General features: G+C 41.9%; 13 protein-coding genes and 1 non-coding gene across 14 annotated transcripts; 6 read left to right on the top strand and 8 right to left on the bottom strand.

The window, feature by feature from the left end:
- The first annotated feature begins 696 nt into the window (after positions 1 to 696).
- On the top strand, positions 697 to 4,819 carry BYT42DRAFT_270388 (N-acetyltransferase B complex non catalytic subunit-domain-containing protein). Its single transcript, XM_051562797.1, has 20 exons — positions 697 to 853; positions 907 to 992; positions 1,059 to 1,197; positions 1,269 to 1,462; positions 1,536 to 2,022; positions 2,098 to 2,267; positions 2,344 to 2,488; positions 2,555 to 2,755; positions 2,852 to 2,921; positions 2,978 to 3,077; positions 3,136 to 3,183; positions 3,255 to 3,417; positions 3,479 to 3,591; positions 3,651 to 3,785; positions 3,844 to 3,934; positions 3,994 to 4,050; positions 4,111 to 4,184; positions 4,252 to 4,359; positions 4,424 to 4,585; positions 4,641 to 4,819. Exons 1-20 carry the CDS (start codon positions 808 to 810, stop codon positions 4,749 to 4,751), a joined length of 2,700 nt encoding a protein of 899 aa, XP_051425372.1. The 5' UTR covers positions 697 to 807; the 3' UTR covers positions 4,752 to 4,819.
- A 1,117-nt stretch (positions 4,820 to 5,936) lies between these two features.
- Positions 5,937 to 6,018, bottom strand: BYT42DRAFT_t56. The gene has a single exon. It is a non-coding gene; the product is annotated as a tRNA-Ser (tRNA).
- A 1,891-nt stretch (positions 6,019 to 7,909) lies between these two features.
- BYT42DRAFT_493374 (RlpA-like double-psi beta-barrel-protein domain-containing protein-containing protein) lies at positions 7,910 to 8,260 on the bottom strand (the record flags this gene model as incomplete). Its single annotated transcript, XM_051564207.1, has 1 exon — positions 7,910 to 8,260. One exon carries the CDS (start codon positions 8,258 to 8,260, stop codon positions 7,910 to 7,912), a length of 351 nt encoding a protein of 116 aa, XP_051425371.1.
- A 496-nt stretch (positions 8,261 to 8,756) lies between these two features.
- BYT42DRAFT_563301 (uncharacterized protein) lies at positions 8,757 to 10,159 on the bottom strand. The gene has a single exon (XM_051567577.1). The coding sequence runs from the start codon at positions 9,675 to 9,677 to the stop codon at positions 9,063 to 9,065; it is 615 nt and encodes a 204-aa protein (XP_051425370.1). The 5' UTR covers positions 9,678 to 10,159; the 3' UTR covers positions 8,757 to 9,062.
- An 827-nt stretch (positions 10,160 to 10,986) lies between these two features.
- BYT42DRAFT_493844 (NADP-dependent oxidoreductase domain-containing protein) lies at positions 10,987 to 12,536 on the bottom strand (the record flags this gene model as incomplete). Its single annotated transcript, XM_051564253.1, has 7 exons — positions 10,987 to 11,175; positions 11,333 to 11,478; positions 11,557 to 11,662; positions 11,758 to 12,122; positions 12,207 to 12,281; positions 12,357 to 12,374; positions 12,464 to 12,536. The coding sequence occupies 7 exons, from the start codon at positions 12,534 to 12,536 to the stop codon at positions 10,987 to 10,989; spliced, it is 972 nt and encodes a 323-aa protein (XP_051425369.1).
- Positions 12,537 to 12,905: 369 nt separating this feature from the next.
- Positions 12,906 to 14,778, top strand: BYT42DRAFT_544544 (transmembrane amino acid transporter protein-domain-containing protein; the record flags this gene model as incomplete). Its single annotated transcript, XM_051565765.1, has 5 exons — positions 12,906 to 12,933; positions 13,250 to 13,385; positions 13,470 to 13,733; positions 13,817 to 14,145; positions 14,318 to 14,778. 5 exons carry the CDS (start codon positions 12,906 to 12,908, stop codon positions 14,776 to 14,778), a joined length of 1,218 nt encoding a protein of 405 aa, XP_051425368.1.
- A 256-nt stretch (positions 14,779 to 15,034) lies between these two features.
- Positions 15,035 to 15,751, top strand: BYT42DRAFT_563287 (uncharacterized protein). Its single transcript, XM_051567576.1, has one exon. The coding sequence runs from the start codon at positions 15,141 to 15,143 to the stop codon at positions 15,621 to 15,623; it is 483 nt and encodes a 160-aa protein (XP_051425367.1). The 5' UTR covers positions 15,035 to 15,140; the 3' UTR covers positions 15,624 to 15,751.
- Positions 15,752 to 15,763: 12 nt separating this feature from the next.
- Positions 15,764 to 16,410, bottom strand: BYT42DRAFT_492553 (Erg28 like protein-domain-containing protein; the record flags this gene model as incomplete). Its single annotated transcript, XM_051564160.1, has 4 exons — positions 15,764 to 15,819; positions 15,874 to 15,992; positions 16,060 to 16,150; positions 16,242 to 16,410. The coding sequence occupies 4 exons, from the start codon at positions 16,408 to 16,410 to the stop codon at positions 15,764 to 15,766; spliced, it is 435 nt and encodes a 144-aa protein (XP_051425366.1).
- Positions 16,411 to 17,142: 732 nt separating this feature from the next.
- Positions 17,143 to 18,397, top strand: BYT42DRAFT_493966 (UbiA prenyltransferase family-domain-containing protein; the record flags this gene model as incomplete). Its single annotated transcript, XM_051564265.1, has 4 exons — positions 17,143 to 17,380; positions 17,454 to 17,602; positions 17,664 to 17,785; positions 17,851 to 18,397. 4 exons carry the CDS (start codon positions 17,143 to 17,145, stop codon positions 18,395 to 18,397), a joined length of 1,056 nt encoding a protein of 351 aa, XP_051425365.1.
- A 36-nt stretch (positions 18,398 to 18,433) lies between these two features.
- On the bottom strand, positions 18,434 to 20,244 carry BYT42DRAFT_563284 (ricin B lectin domain-containing protein). The gene is made up of 7 exons (XM_051567575.1): positions 20,155 to 20,244; positions 20,020 to 20,072; positions 19,913 to 19,962; positions 19,832 to 19,849; positions 19,704 to 19,768; positions 19,566 to 19,628; positions 18,434 to 19,454 (listed from the first exon to the last, which is right to left on the bottom strand). Exons 1-7 carry the CDS (start codon positions 20,230 to 20,232, stop codon positions 18,543 to 18,545), a joined length of 1,239 nt encoding a protein of 412 aa, XP_051425364.1. The 5' UTR covers positions 20,233 to 20,244; the 3' UTR covers positions 18,434 to 18,542.
- Positions 20,245 to 21,256: 1,012 nt separating this feature from the next.
- On the top strand, positions 21,257 to 22,959 carry BYT42DRAFT_643452 (RGS domain-containing protein). The gene is made up of 3 exons (XM_051572609.1): positions 21,257 to 21,730; positions 21,797 to 22,082; positions 22,148 to 22,959. Exons 1-3 carry the CDS (start codon positions 21,416 to 21,418, stop codon positions 22,459 to 22,461), a joined length of 915 nt encoding a protein of 304 aa, XP_051425363.1. The 5' UTR covers positions 21,257 to 21,415; the 3' UTR covers positions 22,462 to 22,959.
- A 59-nt stretch (positions 22,960 to 23,018) lies between these two features.
- BYT42DRAFT_563279 (NifU-like N terminal domain-containing protein) lies at positions 23,019 to 23,749 on the top strand. Its single transcript, XM_051567574.1, has 2 exons — positions 23,019 to 23,137; positions 23,199 to 23,749. The coding sequence occupies exons 1-2, from the start codon at positions 23,054 to 23,056 to the stop codon at positions 23,571 to 23,573; spliced, it is 459 nt and encodes a 152-aa protein (XP_051425362.1). The 5' UTR covers positions 23,019 to 23,053; the 3' UTR covers positions 23,574 to 23,749.
- A 503-nt stretch (positions 23,750 to 24,252) lies between these two features.
- Positions 24,253 to 25,286, bottom strand: BYT42DRAFT_269984 (DNA polymerase delta, subunit 4-domain-containing protein). The gene is made up of 5 exons (XM_051562796.1): positions 25,098 to 25,286; positions 24,978 to 25,021; positions 24,885 to 24,918; positions 24,685 to 24,786; positions 24,253 to 24,566 (listed from the first exon to the last, which is right to left on the bottom strand). Exons 1-5 carry the CDS (start codon positions 25,189 to 25,191, stop codon positions 24,463 to 24,465), a joined length of 378 nt encoding a protein of 125 aa, XP_051425361.1. The 5' UTR covers positions 25,192 to 25,286; the 3' UTR covers positions 24,253 to 24,462.
- Positions 25,287 to 25,291: 5 nt separating this feature from the next.
- Positions 25,292 to 26,520, bottom strand: BYT42DRAFT_563273 (TB2/DP1, HVA22 family-domain-containing protein). The gene is made up of 4 exons (XM_051567573.1): positions 26,272 to 26,520; positions 26,147 to 26,210; positions 25,876 to 26,049; positions 25,292 to 25,790 (listed from the first exon to the last, which is right to left on the bottom strand). Exons 1-4 carry the CDS (start codon positions 26,451 to 26,453, stop codon positions 25,383 to 25,385), a joined length of 828 nt encoding a protein of 275 aa, XP_051425360.1. The 5' UTR covers positions 26,454 to 26,520; the 3' UTR covers positions 25,292 to 25,382.
- Positions 26,521 to 26,603: the final 83 nt, after the last annotated feature.

Below are 26,603 nucleotides of genomic sequence, written 5' to 3'. Positions count from 1 at the left end.
ACAATAACATCAAAACAAGATTATCAGATTCCTTTGAACAAGCCAGTATTATTTCTGAAATTGCGAAAGTGATCCACATTATATATATTATTTTTTGCTTGCGCATAGATTGTCGCCTGAGATGTCAATGAATGCTCGGAGAGGATGGCCATTTTTCTTTTAATTCTGCTGGAAATAGGATTAACCTTTGGTATTTCCATAACCGAATCAAACTATCTTGGTATAAGGCGTTAAATTTTTACATGACAATATAGCGACAGGCTGAAGCAGGTTATAAAAGGGAAACAAACGATATCATGTCGTATTTTTGATTCATAAATGATACTTTTCTCTCGATTTCTTATTGAACTCATTAGGAAAGTGTGTCGCATATGGCTGGCATTTGAGATGCATCTGCTAAACGTTACTTACAAAGAATTTGTTGTACATTTTTGACATTATACAGGAGACTGATATTCGTCCTCTGACTTTCGAGAACTGATAATGCAGTCTTCATTCGGGGAATTCCTTTTCTCCAATTCCACAGTATGCCAACCGATGTTAGAAAATAGAAAGAGTCAAGCTGGTATAGATATTGGAAGAAACCTTGATCGAGTAATAATTGTATTCGATAACATCAACGTCCATTGGATGTAGTCAATTAAAAATTGCGGGAGAGGAAGCCGAGTAATCCCAGGAGTTACAAAATTCGATCGTGAAATGAACAAGCCACTGTCTGATAGGGTGACTTTCGGACAACGGCTTTGACTTTGGCAAGTGAGCCAGAAATAATTCGTTTCATATCCGCAGCGAGTCAAGCACTACAATATGGTCTTAGACTACATTACGGAAAAGAAGCTTCGTCCTCTTTATGGTACTGTTTGTAACTGCTACTTCCTTTTCAGCGCTATTAACTCTCGCTTGCAGAGGCCATCGACGAAGGTCAATATAAGCTAGCTTTACAAAATGTGAACAAGATGCTTAAGAAGAGTCCCGATTGGCCATTGCTCAAAGTAATATTTCCAGTTCATGAGTAATGAAGCAATGTAAAAAGTGGCTCATTATGTATCTCTTTTCAGGCGCTCAAGGCCGTAGTCCTTGTTCGCACCGGCAAGCAAGAAGAGGCCGTGGACTTGTGCACTCAGGTCAAAAAGGCAATGCCGATCGATGACGCTACTCTTCAAGCGGCCAGTATGGCCTACAAGGAATTGGGTCAACGTAAGTGCCGTGAATACTTTATTTTTACTCGACTGCCCCTGTTCCGTTGTCCTGACATATTACGCCAAAAGACCAGGCCGTCGTTACCCTTTACGAAAACGCAGCCAACCAACAGCCACGCAATGAAGAGTTTGCTAACCATTGGTTTATGGCCATGGTACGCAACAACGATTACAAAGGCCAACAACAAGCTGCCCTGAAGCTCCATCGTACATTCAAGCAAAACAAATACTTGTTCTGGGCCATCATGTCGTTAGCTCTGCAGGTACTGTTCCACTGAACAGCGTTTTCGACGCGCAAAAACCCAATGCTTATTTTTTTCTCTGTACGTCGTTCAGGGACAAGGAGGGAATAGCTTATCATATACCCTTGCCGAGCGCATGATGGCTAAAGCGCAAGAAGACGGACGATTAGAGGAGGTCGAGCACTTGCGGTTATTCTTATTGATTTACTTGGATCAACAACGTTATGATCAAGCATTGGCTCTGCTGGATACACCTTTGGGTCAAAAATCGCTGCGTGATCCCGAAGTGAGACAGATTCGATCCGAACTTTTGCTGAAAACCAAGAAATGGGAAGATGTGCTCGAAACGAGTCAGCGTGCGCTCAGCGAAGAGAACTCGGACGATTGGATTAGCTGGTTAGCTTACTTTGATGCGGTGAACGGACTCCTTGATCAGGAAAGTTCGGAGGAAATCCTAGAAAAGGCCGTTGAAATGATTGGTCGTCTCAAGGAGACAGCCCTGAAAGCTGCTGTTCTCAAGCGTGGGCCTTTCTTGGCTGAGCTGGAGTGGGATCATCGCCTTAATAAGCGCCAAAATAGAGGTACGGGTCATCTATCATCCTACGTCGTACTGATTTAGCAATCCTTTGTTGATGCCGGTTATGATGTTTTGACAGATCAAACTCTTACATTGGATCATATCGTCGCCTATTTTGATCGCTTTGGTTCCAAGAGCTGCTGCTTCGAAGATTTGCAAACATACATTGCTTTTCTCCGTGCCACACCTGAAGCAGCTAAAAAATTCATCCAAACGCTCCAAAATAGCATTAAACCAGCGACAGAAAAGGTAATGATCACTTTCTTCTTTGTGTAAACAACTTGATATTCGGATTCTCAGTAATCAAACTTCGTTATTGATGTAGTCTGCTCAGGTGAAGAATGTGTACAAGAACATCACCATAAGAAAGTTGGAGCACTTCTTAGATTTACATGCCGGTTTGTCACTGCCTGAAAGCTTGCAACTTGTCAACGCATTATGGCAGGCGTATGAAGATGCCCTTCCTCTTGGTAAATATGGGCTGTGATTTATATAGCATTCTATAGTGGGCTTAATTGTTTGACATGTATCAACAGGACAAGGTTTGGAAAAGACCGAAAGTCAATATGGCGATGAATTTGTGCTTTTAGCGAGCCATATCCTTTACGACATGTATCAGCAACATAAGCATACTGCCTTGGTCATTCAAGCCATCACTCTGCTGGAAACTGCGCTCCGAAGAAGCACCTATAACTTTCAGCTTAAGCTGACTCTGGTGCGATTGTATACGGTCTTGGGTAGGAATTGCGGTTGGCCTATATTTATTTCTACGATATGATATACTCATTGCGTTTTTTTTTTTTTTTTTTTTTTTTTTTTTTGGTCTTATAAAGGTGTTTACACTCGTCCCTTGCAGATTTTCGCTACCATGGATATCAAGCAGATCCAATTTGATACGATGATGTAAGCATATTCTCTCGGGCTAAAAGTATAACCTAAACTCATTTATTGTGATATAGCCATTATTTCACAGATCGATTTATCGCGTTGGGTGCTATGGATCCGCTGGAAGAGATGTTGTACGAATCAATGATGATTTATAAAAGCAATGAAGTGGAGGTAAGTTTTAGCATATGGAACTGAAGCTGCACATGATGTCTCAATCATGTCCGTCTAGACACCGGAAATGCTCGTCAAAGCCTATCAGTATGGCACATTTTCCAAGGTATAATTGCCGTCACTAGAATCAGAACATCATGAAAATTTGCTTATCGCGATTTTCCATTCTTTTTTTAGATTCAAGAATTTATTGAGTTCCGCACTCGGTTGGACAAGTCCCTGCAACATGCCATTACCAGAACTGAGTTGGCCCGTATTGAAGCTTTGAACTCCTCTTTCCAAGTCAAATACGGTGTACAATACTTCCAGGAACTGGATATCAATGAAATTAAGTTTGATGGTGAGTAAGAAACGACACAGTGGGTGATTATTATCTCATACGAACATGAAAATTGCAACAGACGATTTCATTCAAACACGTTCGGATAATCGAGATTTCAAGGTCATGATGAACTGTAATTCGGATGAGAAACCTGCCTTGCAGGAAATGATGAAGCCGGCCTGTAGTTCCAATGTAAGATACACATCTCAAACGATAATGAGCTTACAGGCGAGACTCATACCCCGAACTAGAAAATTTGGCTTCAAACTTTCTCGTATATCCTCAATATTATCAAGGCAGCCTGCGACACTAAACAGGCAGCAGATTTGGCATCGTTGATCCAGGACTTTACGGCGTTTCTGAAGCGTGACGATCTTCAAAACAATGTAAGATATTCTCTTCAATTGACATTCATTAGTAAGCTGAATTTCTCCTTTCCGTTAGATTACCAACGAGGAAATATGGTTGGCACAATTGATTTGTTCCATGGGTTCAGCCCTACTTCTGCTTCAGGATCAAGTGAAGCAAGGAAACAGTGAGTTGGCGCCATATTCTGTGTTTTCAGCATTGTATGCTTATTCTCTGCGTTTTTAGATTCTGAGGAAGCTGTATCGTTTTTGAAACAGGCGTCCGCCCACTTACAAAAACAGAGTAAGTATACCAAAGGGTGCCAAGATAAACTGCATTGCTTATCTATGACTTCGGGAATAGGTTCAACCAGTACATTGTTTTCAGGAAGTCACATTGAATGGCAACAATTCCATGTGTTATCCACCTTGCTCGAAGTAAGAACCTTCATATGTCTTCCCTACATTTTCATTTTGATTTCCCAAATACTCATTACTCGTCAAGGGCTTCAACTATGGTAGTATTTTATTGGAAATGATTAACCGAGGATTGGGCCTTACGAGTAAAGAAGCCAAGAGGAAAGCAACGGAGAACGCTGATAACAATGCTTTGGTACGTCCTGCTTCCGCAGCCAGAAATAATAGCCAGTCCCTTGTTACTCATTTAGGATACACAGCTGGCATGCATTGTAGAATTGCATAGCGATTTGAAGACCTTCCTGCACGGCGTACAGTCACAAGCCAAGTCTGGCAAAGAGATGTTGAAACCTCAGCTTCAAAAGAAACTCTACAAGTCAATTTTGGATTCTGAGTTCGCGCTGGAATGCTTCACAAAGAAGGTAACTGGGGATTTCGATCGATTCAATGAATACGATAATTAAGCTTTTCGTGTAGGAACATCAAAATGCCCTTAATGACCATACGAAGATAGTCGTCAATAGTTGGGGAACATCTGTTAGCCGGTTAAGCGATGAGATCGATAGACGAGTACAAAAATTCCAATAGATAAGGCACAATTGAAATGGGATATGCTTGCTTGACCGCCTTGCACATGATATATTTGCGCATTAATTTTTATAGATGATTGTCGTACTTTTTTTTTTCCCTGCCATTTCATGTGTTGTGTTTGCTCCATATCCGTTAGGAAGTAACTTTTGCATTGCATGTACATGATCTTAACTCTATTCTCTGGTATGTCATGACACATCGGCTATTCCCGTTTGTTTTAACTGGACAATGGGTCGATATATATTGGGGAACTGCACAGAAGAGAGGCAGAAACATAACATCCAATGGGTCGAAGCAAAAATACATTGTACATTCACTGTCAAGGCATTCCCTAACGACATGAACTACTATCGATGAGACATGACTACCCACTGACAGCTTGCTGAATGCAAATGTTATTTCATCACAGAGTTCTTTGAATTGTGAGTTTCATACAATTATCGTTGAAACGGGTGTGTTATTTTATCGCATCGTTGCGAAATTGGTTTTTAGTTTTGGCATTGGCCCCACAATCTTTCCAAAAAAGACATCTGATTTGAAAATAAACACTACTCTATGCACCGATTTTTATAACCATACAGGTACACATACTCCATCATAACACCTTCTCCCGGTCCTTACCTTTACTATGCGCTTCTCTTTTGATATATTTTTCTTCTCGATCCAGGACAAGCAATACTTTTACCCTTGATCAACTCTCGCACATTAGAAAATAAAAATAAGAAAATTCTTTGGTACCCCACTTATTATCCTTGTCAAATCCGTTTTCCATTAGCCTTGCAGAACAGCCAAATAAAAAAAAAAATGAGAAAAAAAAATAAAAAATAAAAAACGTAATCCTGTCGTAGCCTTTTTGATGCTCAACCAATCATTTTGGGGTTTCCCCTTTTGGCAACCATTACATCACGATCGGCCAACAATCCCTTTCTAGAAATCTCGTCAAGAAGTAGGGCTAAGCAATGATACGTCATAAGCGTAACCTTCCCTTTCTGTACCCCATGCTGTCATCGATAGTTAGAAGACCCAAAGTATAAATATCCACGTAGACCAAAAGAATAAAGATTATCTCATCCTCCCGTATTCTTACTGTCCTTGTCTACCCTAATCGTAATATCTGGCCATTGGAATTCCAGCACAGAATATTGACGACGACAATCCAGCCGAAAGAGGCAAAAGAGAAGTCGTCACCAACAGGATTTGAACCTGTGCGGGCAGAGCCCATGTGATTTCTAGTCACACTCCTTAACCACTCGGACATAGTGACTTTCTTTTTTGCTTAACCTTGATGTTCAAAATATCGCCAAATACTTATCACGTGACTGAAGCAGTCACGCAGCGGATTTTCTTTCTCCCGTACAGGCTCATTTGACGCGTTTCGGCAAAGGGAATTCAGAATATCTGGAAAGAGCGTAAGTTGCAGTATGAAGGTCGTGGCAAGTATAATAACAAAGTCATTAGCAAGTGTGGGATGAAGGACTTTTATATATGACTTTCAACTAAGATTTGAAGGCTTTATCTCAATAAAACTTTGTATACGATATCGTTTTATGTGATATGGAAAATGACTTTTTACAATATAAATAAAGTATGATGTGTATCAACACTGTGTAGGCTGGCATACGAAGAAACTAACATACAAGGAAGTAAGAAAGCAATGTATCATCGTAGCTCGTAATACAATATATTCAGCAAAACAAAGACAGTGACCTCTGATAATCATTTTTCAATAACCTTGCTACTGTGTGAGTTTGGATACAACCATATAAACGTTTGTAATTTTTGTCGTCATTATGTGCTCATAGCACATGGTTGTGCATCGTATATCTTCTCAACAAACAAAGCGGCTCTGCCAAAAATCATCCACAGTGAACTCGACGAGTAAACCACACAGTAGCGTAATAAAGCTGTTGAACGAAAATACGCATGCGGATTGTCTTATCAGCTACAAATTTTATCAATTCAATGGGGATGTCTTTTTTTTTTTTTTTATGCGTCACGGATTCTACGTGTCGACTACAAATTACACGGTGTAATCACATAAACCATGCAAAGTTTTTTTTTTTTTTTTTTTTTTTTTTGAATTGAGATAAAAACATCGTCAGGGCAACGGGGAATTGGTTTTTATTTTCCTGATTAAGAAACCGGATTCATCGGAACGAAATAGAATATGGCCTTCTTCGGTTTGCCAAATCTGGGATGGTCAAAGCGAGCATGTGAAAAAAAAAGAAGAGCTCTGTTCGAGGGGTCTTCACGGAAATCGGATTTTTGAGAATATTTGAATCAGGAAATCAACACAGACCATCAAAGTGAGTACCATTGTGTTTCGCCTATCAGTGATTGGTCAAGAAAAGAAAGAAGGATGGTAGAAGTTGGCGAGGGAATAGCGAGAAATTTCAAGGAAACACAGCATCTGTTTTAAGAATTCGCGATAAGATACCCTGTTCACAAAAGAGATGGGAGCGAGCGGAGAAAAAAAAATCTTTTTGAGTACAAAATCTATACTATATCGCATTGTTGTCATTCTGATTAGTCAAGCCTAGACCAGCCGCTTATCTCGCTACAAGACAACTACCGGTTCACCATTTTGAGGTTTTGAAGGATTAATCTTAACCGATGAAGTCAATTTGCCAAAATATCTGTATGTGCATGCAACTGCAACTGCAATTGCTAGCATCTATCGTTGGCATTGACATTAACATTGAGATTAGCGGGTTGCCGTTGGGTGAAGTCCGTACATGGTAATGTATTCTAATGTATTCTTCGGCAACGATATTGCATAAGAACTGGTGTGATGGCAAACATCGGTGTAATTAGTAAATGCTGTCGAAAAAGGCTAATTGCTACATCGCACAAAGTCGTCAAATAGAGTAATCAGCCGAGAGAGTTTGAAAAAACAAAAGAACCTTCAAATCTAGACTTGACCAGAGATACGGCTTTTGATAAAGCAAAACGAGATGATACTGTATTGAATGATTTTTTTAAATTTGTCTAGATCAACTAAAAACAACATGGAGGAAGACAAGCTATTGTCAAATGACATCTAAACCCGCATCAAGCGGTGAAGAAAATTGACCGGCAAAAAAGATACAACGAACAAAATGATACAATAGATAATATAATTATCGATCAGAGAACCCAAGCTCTTCACGACGTCTTTAAACCCAGTGCCAGTCGATCTTGACACGGCCGTCATCAAAATCGGCAATCTTCTCAAAGGCTCCAGGACTTAAATCGAGATCTCCGTGCTGGCAAGGAGGGCAAGTATCAACAATTTTCACCACCACCGAACCTTTGGGACCAGTCACTCTGGCTTTGCGACCGCAAATAGGATTGTGGTTGGGATTAGCACCGTTAGCCATTTGTGGGGCATTTAGTGCAGCGATAAAATCGGAATCTTCGTTCACTTCACCGCAAGAACCAAGTCCAGTGAAATAAAAGGTACCTTCACCGGTGTAGCCACGTTTTTCTAAGGGCAAGCCATGGGCGAGATAGCAGACCAGCAGCATAAGAAAAGAAACAAGAGCCAGCTTATTTGAGAACATGACGGTGTGGAGAAAAAAGTGGTGAAATGAAGAGATTATGGATGAGGTGAAGCGGGGCGATGATGCGGCTTCTTATATAGAGAATGAAATGTTTCTGATTGTTGTTTTCCATTTGCGAGGTTGATTCAGAGAACTCCGTCAATGTCTTATTAAACTCAAACCTCTACTTCTGGTTACTTGATGCTGGTCCGCATTGTTGTCCCGGCCCCCCTCTCATAGCTCGGCTTGGTTGTTGTGGCGTTCCTTAATTAAAAAAGCAAGTACAAAACGTGGGTATGATACCACAAACTCGCCTGTTATGGCAGGAAGTCTACCGGATAAAGCTTTACAGAAATGAGGCAAGCAACCTGTCACCAAAAATCAACTAGTCTTTCCCAATTCTTTATTCAACTGGCCATGATTTGCCTAGACTTTTCGCTTAGATCTTAACAAAGACAAAGCAAATCAAAAAATTCCAAGAGGAACATTGTACATTTTCGAAACATTTAAAAAAATGAAACCTCAAAAGATCTTCAATCAAAATGTTTTTACATGCGAAATTTCGCTTTCCCTGAATGGTGAGATTTCCGATAAATTCAATTTCCGACGACTGAAACTTCTTCCATTTCCGTTTGCCAAGGTCCCGTCATCTCTATTTTTTTTTTTACGGCAGAAGCATAGTCCAGTCATTCTGGGCTATTCCTATTCCCGTTCCTTTTTGTGAAATCCCCCCAAAAAGAGAGGACACTGATCCATGCGTTGGCAGTTTTCCGAGTAGAAACTTTTTTTATTCCGTTTGGGAAATACAATGTTTGGGAAACACACCGCGCGTTCCTGACATGGTGGCACCAAGACACCATCCATCGTCATATTCCATGTAAACGAGCACGCGGTCACCCGGCTGAATCGGTAATTCATCATCGAGAGTAGGGGTGTAAGTGGCTATGACAGTAAAGGTTCCGATCGGTTGAGGCCATGCGGGATCCTCGGTCGGTGATGCAGTCAGTATAACACTAGTTGTGCTACCATACCTTTGCGGCTTGGTATAGCGCGGTCCACTTTTAAGGGCTTTGTCAGGGCTCGCTTTGCGGGCTCTCCTGATAAGTGCAATGGTGAGAATCGACGATAATAGGACGCCAAGGCCAATGCATATGCCTGCAATTGCAATGCCTGGGAGCCCAGATTCGGTTGAGTTGTTGGAAGTTGCGGGTGGATCAGATGGAAACGTGCTAGGTTGCATCATAGGCGTATGAGATGGTATCGAAGATCCCGGTAAGGCTTGTGATGATACCGATAGTGGCACCGGTCGTGACACTTGTGTATCAGGCGTCGGTGAACTGGCCAGATTGGGAGTCGGCAAAAGCAGTGGAAGAGTCAAGATGTTGGATGATAAGATCGGCATCGTCGGATGGGCATTGATCCCAGAAGGGATCACTCTATTGGCTACCGATAATGTTTCAGTTGGTACAGGTATAACAACACTCTTTGCCGCCTGGATCGTAGGTGTCGCAATAGGAAAGACCTGGATCCTTTGCGAACTTCCATTGGCAAACGATGGCTTTTTACTGAACGACGGTGGATTCTTATCGGACCATTTAGAATCTGGTTTTGAGTTGATCCGGATTTTCTGATTTTTATCCGTCTTCTCAGTGGTTCCAGCATATATCGCTCTGTGCAAATCAAATTGCGATGAATTCTTTCTATTACGATCCTTCTTGGATATTTTTTTCTTGTTTGACTCTGGGTCATCGTGCTGTTTTTTGGAGAATAAACTCATGATAATTTTTTTGGTTTCGATCACTATCACTTTAGATGAACGAAAAGAAAAAAAAATAAAAAAGAAAACTGAGCGAAAAAAGGGAAAAAAAGATCCTAATACGAATGTGGGGCAGTATATGCAATCCACATCCTTTTCATTTCCTTGCTGCAAGATTTACGATCGACACACGTGTGGACAAGGTAAAAGAGGTGAGAAAGAAGGCGCGTGCGCAGCAAACAAGAGAAAAAGTATCTTAAAAAGCCTAAGATGCATGATTTTCATGCAGGTCAAAACCAAGAACAGGAGGCTTAATGGAAGTCAATATAACAATAAGATTGTCCAGATACTGAGATTCCCCTTTTTTCCTTCTCCGTCCGTTATGTCGACAATGATATTCGGCTGAAGTTTAGATCTTTCCATCTTTTGACTGCAAAGACTTCATTACTCGACGATCTCTTCCTCATTCTGTAAAAATTTCCCCTATCGGTTGGATCGCTAGGATAATCACAGGATCAAAAAAAAGAAAAAAAAAGATTCCTGTATCATTCGTTATGCAGCTGGCAGGACAACAGTACCTGCATCTAAAATCTCCCTAACTTCTAATATGTTTAGAGTGAAATAATATCAACGCTTAAAATCGATCGTCGACATACTGCTACTTGCACTTCTTAGTCTTTCAAAGCGATATCAAGACACATGGCTTATCGATCTTTGGCAGCAAAATGAATTTAGAGCAAACTTTTTTCTTACTCTATATAAAAGGTTTTACATATATTTTTTATTTTCCCTTTTCACTATTTTGGTTGAATTTTGGTTGATACAATGAAGTGATGAATATGCTGCAATTAAGATGATCTAAAATTAAATACAGGCTCCGGTTTGTTTCCCAGGATCTGGAATAAGTAACAACGAAAGCATTTTAGCTGTGCGGTTTGTAACTGATAACAGATGATCATTTTACCTGATCTAGCTCTGACATGATCTCATCTGTCAGAAGATGAAGGTATTCAATGGCTTTGACATTTTCTTCTATTTGGCTGGGCCTTGATGCGCCGGTAATGATGGAGCATACGTTGGGATGCTTTAGGCACCACGCCAGTGCCAATTGCGCCGGAGTGATGTTTAATCTCTGAGCGACCAGCTTCAACCAAAAAAAAAAAAAAAAAAAAAAAAAAAAAAAAAAATCAGCATACAATTACAAGGGTTCTTTTCTTCTTACCAATGATGCCCATATCTTTTCGTTTCCACGCTCAAGATCGGAACATCACGAAATTACTAGAAAAAAAAAGGACACTTACCACTAGTTGTTTCATTTTCTCAATTTTGCATCGTCCTTCGGCACTCAAGAAGCCGGCACGTAACCGATTGATCACCGGATGATCCTGGATGGCTAACCGCGCATCCATAGGAATCATACCATCGTTATATTTGCCTGTTAAAACGCCTACATATATGGAGCTAGGTCAATTTCTGTAACTTATCGGCATGATCCACCAAGCTTTTAACAATAAATGAAAAATACCTGAAGCCAAAGGTGACCAGCCAACAACCCCAAGGCCGTAATTGTCACATAAGGGCTTGTATTCTTTTTCGACTCGTTCGCGATGAAACATGTTATACTGCGGTTGCTATAGATGGAAATACGGCATAAAAAAAACATATTTGAGAAGTTCAAAAACAAACGGTAACGACATCGTGGTATTCATGCAATGTCAATTTTTACCTCCACAACGGGTTCAATAAGATTTAATCGACGGGCCACATTGATCGCTTCCACAATAAGGTAAGGGGGCCATTCGCTGGTTCCCCAATAAAGCGACATGCCTTTATCAATACACCAGTTGAATGCACGTACAATTTCCTCCATAGGCGTGTCAAGATCAGGCCGCTGTGCATACACGATATCAACATAGTCGAGTTGGAGACGACGAAGCGACGCTGTCAATCCCTCGATGATGTGTTTCCGTGACAGTCCACGATCATTGGGCCCTTTGCCTCCCCAAAATATCTTGGTTGCTATAACGTAGTCGGACCTGCGCCAATTATGTCGCTTAAGTGCCAAGCCCATATCAATTTCAGCTTGTCCTCCTAAAAAAGCAGCATCGAGGTTTGCGTTAGAAGTTCCCCGTTATTTCAAACTCAAGACGCTACTGCTACATATAAGAACAACACCTGAATGAGATTCGGCCACGTCGAAAAAATTGACACCGTTCTCGAAAGCTACACGCATGCATTCGGCCGCAGTATCTACAGAGTAATGAGGTTATTGGTGCTGTACGGATTACTTGTTGCCGACTGATAACCATGTATAGATAATTTTACCTTTATCTATTTGAGCCGCTATAATAGATGGTAAGGAATGTTCTTTCGCGATTAGCTCAAGTTATATTAAGAGGCGCATTTGAGAAGAAGAAGGCAGGTTACTTTACCAAATGTAATCCACGATCCTAAACCGATGGCGCTCACTTTAAGACCTGAGGAACCAAGGTAGTGATATTTCATAGGAGTGCAGGTTGTGACGAGAAAGAAATAATGAGGTTACATCTTTGGAAAAAAGATGAGCAACACCGATTTGCGCGAAAACTATCTTCCGTTTTTTTTTTTTGTGGGTCATAATTAACGTTACTCCGTTGGGTGTGAACATTTCGGAATTGGTACGGCATAAACCAATGCAATGGAGAAAAAATCAAGTTCTCGATAAATATGCAATTATGCTTACCAGCGATTTGATCATGATTCATCAGATCAAGTCAAAATAATGGTCATTGACGTTCGCTTTATGTTTCCAAAGTGCATATGATATTTTATTTTTCTTTTTGAGGTTGTTTTTACTGGTTGTCGCTTTGCTTTTAAGAAATTGTCTCCCCTTCGATGTCTGATTTCGTAATCCAACCCTATTGTGAGTCCATTTCAGACGATTGCAGACACAAAGGTATCTATCATATTTTGCGCATTCAGTCGTAAGAAAAAGAAAGTAAGGAAGAAAAATTAAATTCTCACCGCTTGTGATAGAGGCAGAAATTTCCGCAAGTAAAGGAAAGGAGCCGTATCATGTAGCCAAATCTTACCACAGGGAAAACACACGTTATGTCTCCAATACATCAACGATGATTACTATCATGCAAGTGAGAAGCAATTCATTGTGTATATTAAGTTTTTGCTTTTTGCTAACATTGGAAATACGGTACACCCTGACACACATAACAGATGTGTAGTTGCAGGTACTGGCGCACTGGGGATCCCTCATGCACTGAGTCGATCCGGTTGGGTAGGTCTGTTCTTTCTATTGTTGAGCGCAGCGATGGCCCAATTCACAAGTTGTCTTTTGATCCGTTGTCTGTACCATCCGTCGTATGTATGCCGCGTGGAAAAAATCGAAAACGTTCTCAGCACCACGCTACTTGAGCATAATATGTTAATCGAATCCTTTTACAGGTACTCCCGACTGGAAAGTTTCAGCGATATTGGTTACGCTACATTTGGACGTATTGGATGGAGTGTGAGCATCGGGTTTTCTCAAGTATTTCTGCTGTCGACATCGATACTGTATGTGATACTAGCAGGCGATAACCTGCCAGTGCTGTTATATTCGTTTACGGGAGCACAGATCGACCGGAAAGTCTGCATTTGGATTCTTGCTGCTGCCATCGGGCTCCCGTTTGTGATGGTGAGAAATATGCGTGATGTTTCTTTCATGAGGTAAACAATTATAGTTTGGCTGATTTTTTTTTCGTCCCATGGGCGCCTGATAACGTCAAACTCAACCAATGAGATTTGCTTAGTTGTTTCTCCTCCATGGCAACCTTTTGTCTTTTGTTGATCGTTACGGTATCATCCACCTCCGATTTCAAAGAAACCGTTACTCACGCCCATCATGATTGGGCAATTCCTCGAAACATTCCTATCACGTTCAGTACCTTTACGTTCTCCTACTGCGGCAATATTATCTTTCCTCACCTGGAAGCATCCATGCGCGAGCCCAACAGTTGGTCAAAAGTAATGTTTGTCGCAACCTTTGTCATTACGCTGATCTATGTGATTATGGGCTTCTTTTGCTATCTTGTCTACGGAGATGCGGCACTTGTACCGATCTACAAGAACTTACCCACAGGTAAATGAAAAAAGATAACCCCACACATACAAAGTTTGAATACACGCGCCCCTCCTCCCACCCCCATAAAAAGGCATGGCATGGAAATCAAGGAAAAAAAGAACTTTGATAAGCATCTTGTATTTTATTGGTCGATAATGTGTAAACATGCACTAAATAATGTATGTGATAGCGGCACAGAATGTGGCAATGATAGTTGTCACCATTCACGTCTTCCTCACTGTTCCTATGTATCTGTACGTCTTCACGATGAGTGTGGAGTCCTGGATCGGTCTGCTTCCACATGATCGTCAAAAAGCAGCGACAGCTTGTGAATCGTCGTCATTGTTGCGGTATCCCACGCTGATTCGCACGATTGTAAGAATCATCGAAATGGTCCTGTGCGCTACCGTGGCGGTTCTTGTTCCATACTTTGGCGAATTCACTAATTTGATAGGAACATTGACGGGGGAGTTGCTTACCTTTGTCTTGCCCTGCATGTTTTGGATTAAACTTTCTTGGCACCAAGGAAACCATTTCGAACGTACGGCTTGCATTTTTGTGATGCTGATCGGGATCTTTTGCGCCATCTTTGGATCGATTGACGCTGTAACAGCTATTGTCAAAACTTTGGAATCACATGGTGCGCATTAACACCATCACCTTTTGGTGTCAATTTGAGATAATAAAAACCGCAAATTGACCACTGAAAAGCATGCTTGGTCAAACAAAGCAAGAAATTCCATTGGTTTGAGACATTGCCCATGTGAGAAGTAAGGACCATGTTTCGCATGAAGAAAAAAAATAATTTACTAATTTGGTAATTAAAAAAAGGCATCACTTGACTTGTGAAATGATTCAGAATAAAAAAAGAAAAAGTCAAAGAGGATCAAAAAAATGTCGGTTCGGATAGCAGAGAAGATATAAAAGGAATGCAGACGGGATTGTTTTGTTTTTTTTTTGTTTGATTTGCATAGCTGAATTTCCTTTTTTTCCCTTCATTCTTATCTCCCAATATGCTTTTCACAAGAGTTTTCCCCAGAGTCGCATTACCACGCCCTGTCGTGGTACCTCTTCGCTCCTTTAACAAAGTGTCGTCCATTACACATGCTCCTGTACCTAAAGGAGCCTACGTGGACCGCCATGTAGCGGAAGAATTAGAACAGCCAATGAAAGGTCTAACACAAGAAATTGGTTATTGCGAAAAAGAGAGTCAGCACGGGGTTCAAACACGAAGATTGGCCGGTCTTCTGGATTTCAATGCCCATAAAATTAAACACAGTGAAAAAGCACGCGATACAGCACGCTTGACTGATGCTTTTCAATCGTTGATCCTGCAAGACGTAGCAATGCATCATCGTCTCGTAAAAAACCCGCTCACATCCAAAGCGGCTGCGGCCGTGACCGTTGATCCTGCACACGGCACCAATGTATTCCGTGGCAGTGGACGTCTGACTTTTGAAGACAACGTAGTAGCTGACATTTGCTCTCGCTTGTAAAATGAAATTCTTTACTCTTAGGATGTTTTCCGTTTATTTCCTCCCCCAGAACTTGTACTTTCTTTGACCTCAATCTTTCCTTCTTATGAATACTATTACCCACCTATGCGAATAAAATAACAAGCAACTGTTTTATTTATCTAATCGAATTTCACGTAGTCTTCTTTCACTCGAACCAAGTAAATTAAAGAGCATACTGTAATTATCATTAGTACCGTGGTTCTGAGGACATTGTTATTCGCATATTTACCGGCTACGATCATGGGTGACATGAACCCTTTGTTGACGCGACAGGTACGGAAAACGAGCCATTCACTGGTAAAATGAGTCAATGCGATGACATAGGTCCAAATACCAAGGTTGTACATGCTAACAATGAATGGAAACCGGTTTAGTCCACAAGTCATATCATGTCAATGGTATTGCAAATACGAACAAGCGATGTTGAAGATGAAAAGCGGCATAGATACGGATCATGCTGACGGACCAGGTCCATGTAGCAAACAGGCGTCCACTCAACGCACTGACTAATAGTAGAACGGAGAAATACCATTATTTTACCATTCACATGAATATAATTGATTTCCATGTTTCGGAAACTATGGCGTCATATCATACTTTGTTCAGGTTTGTTGCCGTAGACTTGCTTCGTCAGCGAGCTTGTGCAATAGTTCTGAATGGTGTTGAAAATACCGAGTGCTGAAGTGAACAGCATCCATCTCGGTAAGATGCCATCAGGCAATTCAGAGAGAATGTTGGTGACTGTTTCAGAGACGATGCTTGCCATGGGATAAATGATGGTAGATGAGGAAAGTTTAAAGAAGAGGGAAAAATGAGGAAATTCGAAAACGACCACGCTTTCAAGCTCCTCCCGGTGAATGGAACGAGACCATCAGATTTTCCATTCCGCGTTAACAAGACGCGTCAGCAGCGTGATATGTTCCCATCCTTTGAAGCATCCGATCAAATAACATCTGTCCGCTGCAATTCTATGTAAAATTAAAAAAATGCCGCAGCCGCCACATCGACAGCCTGATGACACCTCCCACAGGTCCCTTGACAACGAATCAATCTCAACAGACGTCTCCCAAAAAAACAGTTTTTCATTTTCCTCCATTCCCAAAACGCATACGGACGCTTCCAGTCCAAACACACGAGGTAAGTAGATAAACACTCAAAAACCAGGCTTTTCTTTGTCTCTCGTTCGTCATGAAGCAGTTCACAAAAAGTAGAAAATAACGAAGAGAGAGTTTGATGGCCCATTGGCCAGTCACATAAGCGCCCGATTTGTGGGATCTGTCAAGATACTGTCGGGGAAGGAAACAATAACAATAAGGAAGGCTTCCAGTTTCTCTCGTAACTGCCATTCTCGGATATAATGTCGAGCCCATTGATGCTATTGACAAGAACTGCTTTGCATCGGCAGTCGGGCAGAATTTTTTCTTCGCCTTTACGAACCTCGTGGCTCGGAGCTTCGAAAACATCAGCGTGGAAATATCGTTTGAATACACTTCCGCCGATGCAGTGGAAGCCCGTAGCACCTGTATACCTTCAGAAACACTGGGCATCTAATCAGCAAATCACCGAGAAATTAACCCCACCGACAGCCGCTGGCGACTCCTTAACTCCCGAGGATGAGGAACAACGCATCAAGTATAACAACTGGATTGACAAACTGCCTCCGAAAATCGCGCCTTATGTGTTCCTTACACGTTTGGACAAACCTATCGGTACATGGTTACTATTCTGGCCCTGCGGTAAGCAGTCAATACAAAAATGTCGTTAGTGGTACGGTTTATTTAATCTTCCTCTCTTCCCCCCTCCCGGCAGCTTGGAGTATTTCGATGGCGGCCTTTCATACGCATGCATCCCTTGCAGATACAGGTTACATGATAGCATTGTTCGGTTTAGGCGCATTAACCATGCGTGGCGCAGGTTGCACAATCAACGATTTATGGGACAGGGATATCGATGACAAGGTAGAGAAAATCAAAGTAGTGACTGCAACAGGACAACCGACTCACGCACCATCGAATGCAGGTGGAAAGAACAAAAATTCGACCGATTGCCAGTGGCGCAATTACTCCGACGAAAGCGATCGGATTCCTAGGTCTCCAGCTGTCCGTCGGTTTAGCAATTCTAACTCAATTGAATCTGTACAGGTAAACTACTTTGGTGCGCATCGATTGGGAAAAAAAGGGAAGTTGATTTTGATACACTTTTTTAGTATTTTATTGGGCGCTTCATCGTTATCCCTCGTAGTAACGTATCCGTTGATGAAGCGTATTACATACTGGCCGCAAACCGTGCTTGGTCTTGCTTTTAACTGGGGCGCTTTATTGGGATGGTCGGCCATGACTGGCCAGTTGGACTTGACTGTCGCCGGCCCACTTTATGCTGGTGGCGTAGCCTGGACGTTGGTCTATGATACCATTTATGCCCATCAAGACAAGAAGGATGATGTAAAAGTCGGCGTAAAATCGACTGCCCTTCGATTCAAGGACAAAACGACCCAGTGGTTGACAGGTTTCTCCGCGTCGTTCGTCTCCATGACAGCTTTGGCTGGTTACATGAACGATCAAGGTTTGCCGTTTTATGCACTCAGTGTGTGCGGTACAGCCGCTCATCTGGCATGGCAATTGAAGACTGTCAACTATGATGTGCCGGCTGACTGCTGGGCAAAGTTCAAGAGTAACACATGGACAGGGGCCCTTCTTTGGTCGGGTATTGTGGCGGATGCAGCATGGTCTGCATCACAAACGGCTGTAGCTTAAGCCTATTTTTTTTTCATATTTCTTTATGTATATTATCCTATTTTTTTTTTTACCGTCTTATGCCTTTCCTATTTCATCTATAGACATCCATCCAATTCATCACGAATAAAATGATAGACAAGATACGATATCTTCCTTTCGTTTTTTATTGTGGCGGATAACCTCCATAAGGAGAGTGAGCAGCTGGCGATGCTGGTGGATAACCGCCATAATTGCCATATCCTGCACTTGGGTCTTTCGGTGGAAGTTGTGGTGGCGGGGGATATCCTCCATAAGGGGCTTGGTCGTTACCCAGACGCGAAGGAAGTGGTGGTGGGTAAGCGCCGTAACCTCCTTGATCTTGATCTCGGGCCGGGAGAGGAGGTGGACCAGGCGGTGGATAGCCTCCTCCATAGCCTTCGGGTGGATTAGCTCCGGGCATAGGCATATGGCCTGATGGAGCTGGATAATCTTGAGGAGCCGGAGGACGATAAAAGCCACCTACATGAGGGGATGCTGGTTGCGGTGGCTGAGGCTGAGGCTGCTGAGGCGAATAGCCGGGATGCGATGCAACGGGTGGTGCAGGCACGGGGGCAGGGGGGTAGCCGCTCGGTGTATTGTACGTGGGTGATTGCGAAGCATAAGGATACGGTGACGGAGACGACGTCGAAGGCGAAGACACTTGCGGTGGATGCTGTGCGAAAGGCTGTGGGCCCGACTGGGTTGGCGTGCCAGAGTACAAGGTAGCCACATTTTCTGGCAGCTGAGAATTTTGAACGTTTGGATGATTTTCATTTGCGGTGTTGGCGGAAGGTGTAGGCGTGGGTTCACCTCCTACACCAGCCACTTTACAATTGTCAGGCAGTTTCTTCAGCTGAGGTGGCACCCCCACTTCAGCCCCGTAGCCTAAACGTGGTTGACCAAAGTCCGCTTTTTTGTGTAATGAAATGGATGTGGTCGCCAAGTTCAATGCACCTTCGAAATGTTGATACGGTTCGAAATACCACAGCTGATTCATGTTATCGCTTTCTTTGCGCTTGTATAGTAATACTTGAGCACCGCCTTTTTCACTGTCACCCTACACCCAAATAAATTTCATGCGTCATAAGTGAGCAAAGACTCCTCCCTCACAATCGCGTATGGTAATTTTCCTTTTTTAACATGTTTCTTCCTTTTTTCTTATTTTTACCTTGATGTCGAACACCATAGTTGGATAAGCCTGGGAGCAAATAAAGCCATTGTCGAAAATCCACTGAACAAACCAAGAAACATTAGTAAATGTATTTTCACACTTGAAGCAAAGACTTGATGAAACCGCATGACTTACTTCTTGGGGGTGATGATTCGGTTTTCTCTTGTTTTGTACAATCACTTTATCCTTCTTAAAAGCACCTGTACCTCGAATATAAGGAAACCAGACAAAGGGCTACATTGAGATTCAAAATAAGAACTTACTTGAACGAATATCCAAGGCTGGAAAGGCAGCAGATTAGTTAGTGTAAGATCAACTAAGAAACATTATGCAAGCTGCATTACCGTGTCCGGATTTCTTGTTTATAAGCTGCCCATTTTCATACTTCCACAATCTATTGGAGTCGTTCATAAATTATTGTAGTCTAAATATGAGAATGTGCAAGGCTTACTGATTATCGCTATCTTGGAATTTTTGTGGCCACACGATGATGTTTGCATCTTCCTGAAACCATCACACAAACAGACATTGTAAGTCAGTCATTCCTCTGTAAAACGAATAAATCCATTGTATTAAGGATATTTACTTTCGTCTGCCCGTCGTAAACGTCGAGTGCAAATCCGTGTTTTCGTGATAGAATGTAAAAGTAGCCTTGAGGAAACATTAAGCGGAAAACTCTGACGAAAGCTCAGACTCGCCTCGGTGTCTCTTTTTTTTTTTCACTTCGTTCGCGGTTTGACATTGCCCAATGAAAATGATGCTTTTCGTTTTCAATGTCAGCCCCAGCACAAAAAGAGCACTGCCAGGCCTGCGGATGACAGACTCAAGAGGTAACATTGCAGGAACTGACCATACATGTATGCAAGATTACGTGCTATTAGAGAAATACATCATTGCGTAAATGATGCCTGATGGACTGCACCATGATACCATAGAGTCGTAGCCGCCATTTCCTTGTGATACAGACGGTTCAGTTGATCAGACACGTGAATGAGATATGGGATGTCGTAAAACTGTTTAAACCATTTGCTCAATTGACTAAAGTTTCCACTTTATCTGGCGCTCAAATTATCCTGTTTTTTAAGTCGCAGTAATGGGGAACTAAGTTTTTGCTTTCATTCTTTCGACGGGCACCTGTGCAGACGCGTTTCAATCCGGTTGTGCACTTCCTTGCCCGTTTTCTCCGGCTCCTGAGTGGGAGTCGTCTAACAAACCGTAGCGCTATAACACCTGGATGGACATATTCGCTATTTTATACAGACGACCAACACATACAATAGCCTTGCGCAAAAAAGTTGAAACTCAGTAAACGTTGATGTTGGCTCTGATTGAAATGTGGAGCTGGTGTAATGGTTTGTGGCGCGCGGATCTGTTAGCTTTATGAATTTCGAAAGGATTATCGTAGTGGCGTATACTCTGTGTCATTGATTACAGTGTATCCTTAGTTATCAGACGTATCGAGTTATCATCCCTCAGCATAAATGGAAGAACATGTAACTGGTTTGATCGCCTCCAATGCGAGCAATTGAATTGAAGATGCGCGTCATTTTAAGACAGGCTGCACTACGTGAAAAAAGAAACTCACTGTCTTACGACGTCCTTGATAATATAAAACAGAGGAGTTGGTGCAACAATGACTTGGAAAGATAGATGAAGTGAGGAATTGGTGCTATCTCCATGGCTTGTGCATTCTTTCAAACTTTTTCTTTTTTCTAGTTGCTGTCACCAAATTTTTAAATCCCATTCCTCTTCTTTTTTCTATGCTCTTTATCATATAATCAATACATATTTTACTTACTACTTATTAGTTAACCCTTTTAATATTTTTATAATACTCCTAATTAATCATGCGACAACGCAGCAATGAAAACGTAGCTCAACCGTCTTCATTCACTTGCCATCCTGTGATGGTACCTTCACACAGCATTCTTTCTTCTGACGAAGAGGTGGATTGCAGTAATAAACTGACAACGCAGATCAGCTCACGGAATACGGCAAAACATGGAAAAAAACTGGAGTCTTTCTTTGGGGAAGATGCACCTTTGGAGGATGTCTGCATACAACATATACAGAAAGAAGGCTTAACGGCCATGCTGCGTTCTCGCGTACCGCTGGGTTACTATCTTTATCATTTACTAGAAGAGTACTGCAGTGAAAATTTGGTAAATAAGCGAGTTTGTCAAAAATCACGTCGTCGCCAACTAATAAAGCCGCACGGTCTCTGGTAGTTCTTCTATCTTGATGTGGAAGTTTACGAACACACTCAATATTCAAGCAGCAGCGAGAAACATCAAGCAGCAAAACGCATCTATGATACCTATTTAAAACGCGATAGTCACATCGAGGTGAACCTGGACGATCGAACTCTGAAAGGAATCATTTTAGCTCTTCAACAAGGAACTCCGCCTAAAGCCCTTTTTGAATCTGCAAAGCGACATGTGTTTGATTTACTAAATGTCATTTATCACCGATTTGTCGGCGGTGGCTTATGGAACTTAATGATTTTAAACTGTGGTAAGTGGTAGTTTAATTGTTTCTCCCCCACGAGCTTGTTAGATCATTCATTAAGTATATCTCAGGCGAATATGTCACACATTACAGCGACCACGCACGGATGGAGGCTGTTCATTTACTGCTTTCCTTTTTCCAGAAACCATTGATAAAACGCTTTCAAGAAGACTTGATCCAACATATGGTCAATGATTATTGCTCTTCGACGCTTGGACTTGGTCGAACCCATGCCATCCCTCAAGTTTATTACCACAATGAACGATCGAAACCCAATGCCACAGTTAGACGCATAAGAAGCAAGAGTATTAGTAGTAGCTCGAAGAAAACAGCACCCTATCTCGCTGGACGCCTGCTGTTGCTGAAAAAGGCAGCTATGAAATGATCTACTTTATGCAAGATCGTAAATATATTGTACACTCCAAGTTTTTGTCTACTATCCACGGTACATCTTGAGCTTCAGAAAACGGCTTGTATTCCCTGCAGCTGCTGTAACCATGCATTGCAATTCAGATTATGTTGACTTGTTATCTTGAAATCCGTAATCATGCCTCATGTGTCTCAAACAATCAATGATGCATTCCTTGGCGGGATTTGTTGAAGTACTGCGCCGTGGTAATCATTGTTCGTTCCCTATCACACCTACCACATCAAATGCGTTGTCTCGGGGAAATAAGAAGGTCATCCCACACGACATCTACTGGTCCCGATTTGGTGAAATCTAAAGAAGGCTCATGTATCATCTCCTATTGGACACAATCTTGGGCTATACATTTTTATTGGAGAGGTTTGGCATTAAATGCCGTTACTTTTATGGATTAGGCTTGGCCAATTTTAGACTGTGACTTTAGATGATATCATATGCATTCTTTTATTCTATGCGCCAAATTTTTTTAAAAAAAGTTTAAAAACAGTTGCTGAAATATCTTTTCTTGCTTTTTGGTTTTTCCCAACTCCAACTTTATTTATCGACCAGTATGCTAAGAAATATTGCCACGAAAAATTTTGGTGCTGTCCACCGTTCCTTACTGTACAATCCTGCCCGTCAATATCATCCCAAGGTGGGTAAACAACGCAAAGTACCCAAGAGGTGATCGGTATTTATTTTGTTTTTCTATCTAGGTTATTGATCATTACGAACGTCCACGCAACGTCGGCTCCCTGAATAAGAATGATATAAACGTTGGCACCGGTTTAGTGGGCGCTCCCGCATGCGGTGATGTGATGAAACTACAAATCCAAGTGGACGACGTTACAGGAAAAATCAAGGATGTAAAGTTCAAAACTTTTGGTTGCGGATCAGCTATCGCCAGCAGCAGTTACATCTCGGAACGAGTAATGGGCCTTTCACTCGATGAGGCTGGCCGAGTAAAGAACACTGACATTGCCAGAGAATTGAGCTTACCACCTGTTAAGCTGCATTGTTCAATGTTGGCCGAGGACGCCATCCGATCAGCCATTGAAGACTATCAGAAGAAACGTGTAGCCAAACATTAGCGTCGTAACTCGATAGTTTAATATTCCTCCCATTTGTTTATTCCTGGTGCGCAACTGCCCATCTGCGTGTATATAATAAGAATATCTTCCACCCTTATTGAAATGAATCTTGTGTATTTGGAACTGTGAATTGTTACCGTAAATTGTTACGGATTCATCTGTGAAAGTGATTTGCTCGCCACTGGATAACTCCGTAATGGGAGCTACGGTTAACATCTTGTATAACGGCCGCAATGTAGATACTTGCAACAGGGAGTGATTACGATATAACAATTTTGGTGCGGTCATGAACACTCACACTGGAGAAGCCATCACATAGCACAGTAATTCCCATGACACCGCTCAATGCATTAACCGCAATTAAATAACAAGACTCTGGTTATCGATCACTAAGTAGTTTTTTATTTGATATAATCATCAAGCCCTTATACAATTCAAAAATTACATCTACAATTATCCGATTACATTGATAAAGGTTCAAGTTATGACAGAACGATTCGCTTATTCCTTGTGGTCCATCTGGCGAATTCTTTCTTGATCCTCGCGAGCGAGTTCGGCGTCAACTTCAGCACCGCGAGAAGGCTTGTTGGAGTTATGACCATATGTTTCGTGGTTATGCTTGGTCAAGTCACTGTAGTTATCGAACATCTGGTTGTGGCCTTCACGAGAGTTTTCGTCCTTGCGGCCAGCACCAAGAGCAGCTTCGGCGTGGGCAATACCAGGGTTAGCAGATCCGTGATTCTTGGAAGACATGGTGAATGTTGTTTTTTGTGGTGTTGTTTTGTAATAGATGGAAAAAGATTGTATGCGAAACCGCTTTTTTATAGCCTTGTCTTCCTCTGCGTAATTTTTTTTTCGCTGGATAGAAAATTACATCATGCATGAATCATCAAATCTGACCGTGAAATAACGACTCTTGATTTTCGCCGCCATCTTTTAGTAAGATATCCTTCACTGATTGCGGAGGATTCAAACCGAGTGCCTGTGCTCTTTCTATACGAAACAATGAGTTCATTGGGTGACAAAAAAAATATCACGACATTTGACATAGTGGGTTCTGGGTATGAACTTTCGTTACAGAACTACCATTTTTTTGGAAGGTCATGCTTACCCCATCTTTCTAATCGCGTTAGTCCTACACACGGACCATAGGTATAATTCAAGTCGAATTGACGTAGCAGTTTATCAACCTCACTAAGATGCTCCTGGTGAACTTTGCAAAAAAAAAAAAAAAAAAAAAAAAAAAACCAAAAGTTTCCGTCAGTTTCTCAAATTTTGCTACTTTATCTCGACTTGTCATCCCCAACTTACTGGCAATTGGTCTAGGACGTGCTTTGGGTTTCCTCTGTTTTCGACGAGCGAAATCGTCATCAATATGTGTATCTTGTGGAGTACTGGTCCTACCAAGAAGCAAATCTTCATCTTCTTCCTGTTCTCGTTCCTCATCGCTTGGATGATAATCGTTGGAAATTGTAGCAGGGCTTGGATGAGGACTTGAGGACACTTTATCTTTGGTATCTTTACGTTTTGCTCGTCGTTTCACGAAGGGTAATCCAGTAATTTCCGATTGGCGTGATTTACGGTTTGCTGTACTTGTGGTAAATTTTCTGGGTGGCATATTTTCAGGTAGTGAAGAGCTGGAAAGAAGGGAGATTATTCGACCTCCATGCGTTGACGGGTCAATTTTCCCGCAGTTATTTTTGGAAGTCCAGAAAAAAAAATTCTCGGGGAGTTTTGAACCAGTTTTGGTGTTTCATCACTGATACAATATCAGGTCTTTCCAATAAGCAGTCATTAGGCATGGCTTTATTATTCCTCTTTCTCATCCTTTTTCCATATCCAACTAGCGAAATAGCCGCTCCATGTGGCAGCGTTTGCATCTGTGGCGGTAGGAGTTGACGAAGCGCTGGAACCTTTAGCACGTCGAGAGGTTACAAAGGAGGCCAACGAATCATAGCTGTCAACACGCTCGACCTTCGGATCTTCGGGTGAGGACATCCGTCGTTTTCCTGCAGTAACCAGTCCAGCTGGCTCGTTAGTTGACGGACTTGCTGACGGATCAGCTGTTGACTGCGATTGCAGTTGTTGTGCACTTCTAGAGATCAATGTCGCAAATATACTGTAGGGATTAATGGTGCTAAGGTAATCGTTTGCATTGGCTTGTACCGACGGTGCTGTATCGGCTACTGTAGCAGCATTGGTTTCCTCGTTTTCAGACTACATCGCCACCGAATTAGCGAAAGGGTAAAATGTTAACCTGTTCGAATCGGATGATTCCATCTTCGCTATATCGACTCTTTACCTTGCCTAGGATGACATCGTACAAGATGCTGCGAAGCGCTCTGAATCCTCGTTTACTATACATGATCACTGTGCGCTTAATTTTCGCTTGTATTTCAATCAGCGTCCCGTCAATTCGGTCTTCATGTCGGGTTAAAAACGGATCCAGAATCTCCACATAAAAGACCATCGTTCCCTGCCACAAACAACCACCATCCATGACCGTTAATTGCATTATCTCGTATTTTTTTTTGTCCTCCTGAAGACAGAAGTCGAGAATGCGGTAAACTAACCTTTGTTTGCGGTAAAATAAGATAGAATAATACTACCAGCTTGATCAATGTGTAAAAAGGGACCCTATCACACCGAAACTCCGGTCAAAATCATGCCCTCTGAATAGCAGCTAACGAGCCATTACCAGAACAGGAACATGTTGGCAAAATATTCGACCACGAGGAATGAAGTAGCCACTACCCAGTACATGAGCAATGGTCTAAATTGTCGTTGATCATCGACCTTTATGGCTTTGTAGCATACGTAAGCGGGATATAATTGAACAAGCGCCAATTTGGCAAGAAAATAAAATCCAGAAAGCAACATTAGCAAAAGGGATGGCAATGTTGGCGAAAGAAAGGATAAGGAAAAGCGAATGAGTTTCCTGCAAAGCAGCTCATATGTCGTTTTTATAAGCTTCCGAAAACGGCAAGTCAGAAGGCGGTTATTCAATATGGAGGTCACTGGATCAATCAA

The sequence above is a fragment of the Radiomyces spectabilis genome, assembly GCF_025331425.1.
Source record: "Radiomyces spectabilis strain NRRL 2753 chromosome Unknown BYT42scaffold_4, whole genome shotgun sequence".
Taxonomy (NCBI): Eukaryota; Fungi; Mucoromycota; class Mucoromycetes; order Mucorales; family Radiomycetaceae; genus Radiomyces; species Radiomyces spectabilis.
Note: the sequence above shows the minus strand (reverse complement) of the source record. Positions and strands in the feature narration are given on the sequence as shown.

Excerpts from the sequence above, each read along its gene's own strand:
- BYT42DRAFT_563301 (XM_051567577.1), bottom strand. The coding sequence starts at position 9,677 with ATGCCGATCTTATCATCCAACATCTTGACTCTTCCACTGCTTTTGCCG.
- BYT42DRAFT_563273 (XM_051567573.1), bottom strand. The coding sequence starts at position 26,453 with ATGTTGCTTTCTGGATTTTATTTTCTTGCCAAATTGGCGCTTGTTCAA. Across the intron at positions 26,050-26,146 it reads TTATTTTACCGCAAACAAAG|GGAACGATGGTCTTTTATGT; the intron begins GTTAGTTTACCG and ends TGTTTGTGGCAG. Across the intron at positions 25,791-25,875 it reads ACGATGTCATCCTAGGCAAG|TCTGAAAACGAGGAAACCAA; the intron begins GTAAAGAGTCGA and ends GTGGCGATGTAG.
- BYT42DRAFT_563287 (XM_051567576.1), top strand. The coding sequence starts at position 15,141 with ATGCTTTTCACAAGAGTTTTCCCCAGAGTCGCATTACCACGCCCTGTC.
- BYT42DRAFT_270388 (XM_051562797.1), top strand. The coding sequence starts at position 808 with ATGGTCTTAGACTACATTACGGAAAAGAAGCTTCGTCCTCTTTATG. Across the intron at positions 3,935-3,993 it reads TCAAGTGAAGCAAGGAAACA|ATTCTGAGGAAGCTGTATCG; the intron begins GTGAGTTGGCGC and ends CTGCGTTTTTAG. Across the intron at positions 4,185-4,251 it reads TGTTATCCACCTTGCTCGAA|GGCTTCAACTATGGTAGTAT; the intron begins GTAAGAACCTTC and ends TTACTCGTCAAG.
- BYT42DRAFT_563284 (XM_051567575.1), bottom strand. The coding sequence starts at position 20,232 with ATGTTTCCTCAAGGCTACTTTTACATTCTATCACGAAAACACGGATTT. Across the intron at positions 19,629-19,703 it reads CGAATCATCACCCCCAAGAA|TGGATTTTCGACAATGGCTT; the intron begins GTAAGTCATGCG and ends TGGTTTGTTCAG. Across the intron at positions 19,455-19,565 it reads CTATGGTGTTCGACATCAAG|GGTGACAGTGAAAAAGGCGG; the intron begins GTAAAAATAAGA and ends ATTTGGGTGTAG.
- BYT42DRAFT_563279 (XM_051567574.1), top strand. The coding sequence starts at position 23,054 with ATGCTAAGAAATATTGCCACGAAAAATTTTGGTGCTGTCCACCGTTCC. Across the intron at positions 23,138-23,198 it reads CCCGTCAATATCATCCCAAG|GTTATTGATCATTACGAACG; the intron begins GTGGGTAAACAA and ends TTTTCTATCTAG.
- BYT42DRAFT_269984 (XM_051562796.1), bottom strand. The coding sequence starts at position 25,191 with ATGCCACCCAGAAAATTTACCACAAGTACAGCAAACCGTAAATCACGC. Across the intron at positions 25,022-25,097 it reads CGTGAAACGACGAGCAAAAC|CGATGAGGAACGAGAACAGG; the intron begins GTAAAGATACCA and ends TTATCATCCAAG. Across the intron at positions 24,787-24,884 it reads ACGTCCTAGACCAATTGCCA|TTCACCAGGAGCATCTTAGT; the intron begins GTAAGTTGGGGA and ends TTTTTTGCAAAG.
- BYT42DRAFT_643452 (XM_051572609.1), top strand. The coding sequence starts at position 21,416 with ATGCGACAACGCAGCAATGAAAACGTAGCTCAACCGTCTTCATTCACT. Across the intron at positions 21,731-21,796 it reads AGTACTGCAGTGAAAATTTG|TTCTTCTATCTTGATGTGGA; the intron begins GTAAATAAGCGA and ends GGTCTCTGGTAG. Across the intron at positions 22,083-22,147 it reads CTTAATGATTTTAAACTGTG|GCGAATATGTCACACATTAC; the intron begins GTAAGTGGTAGT and ends AGTATATCTCAG.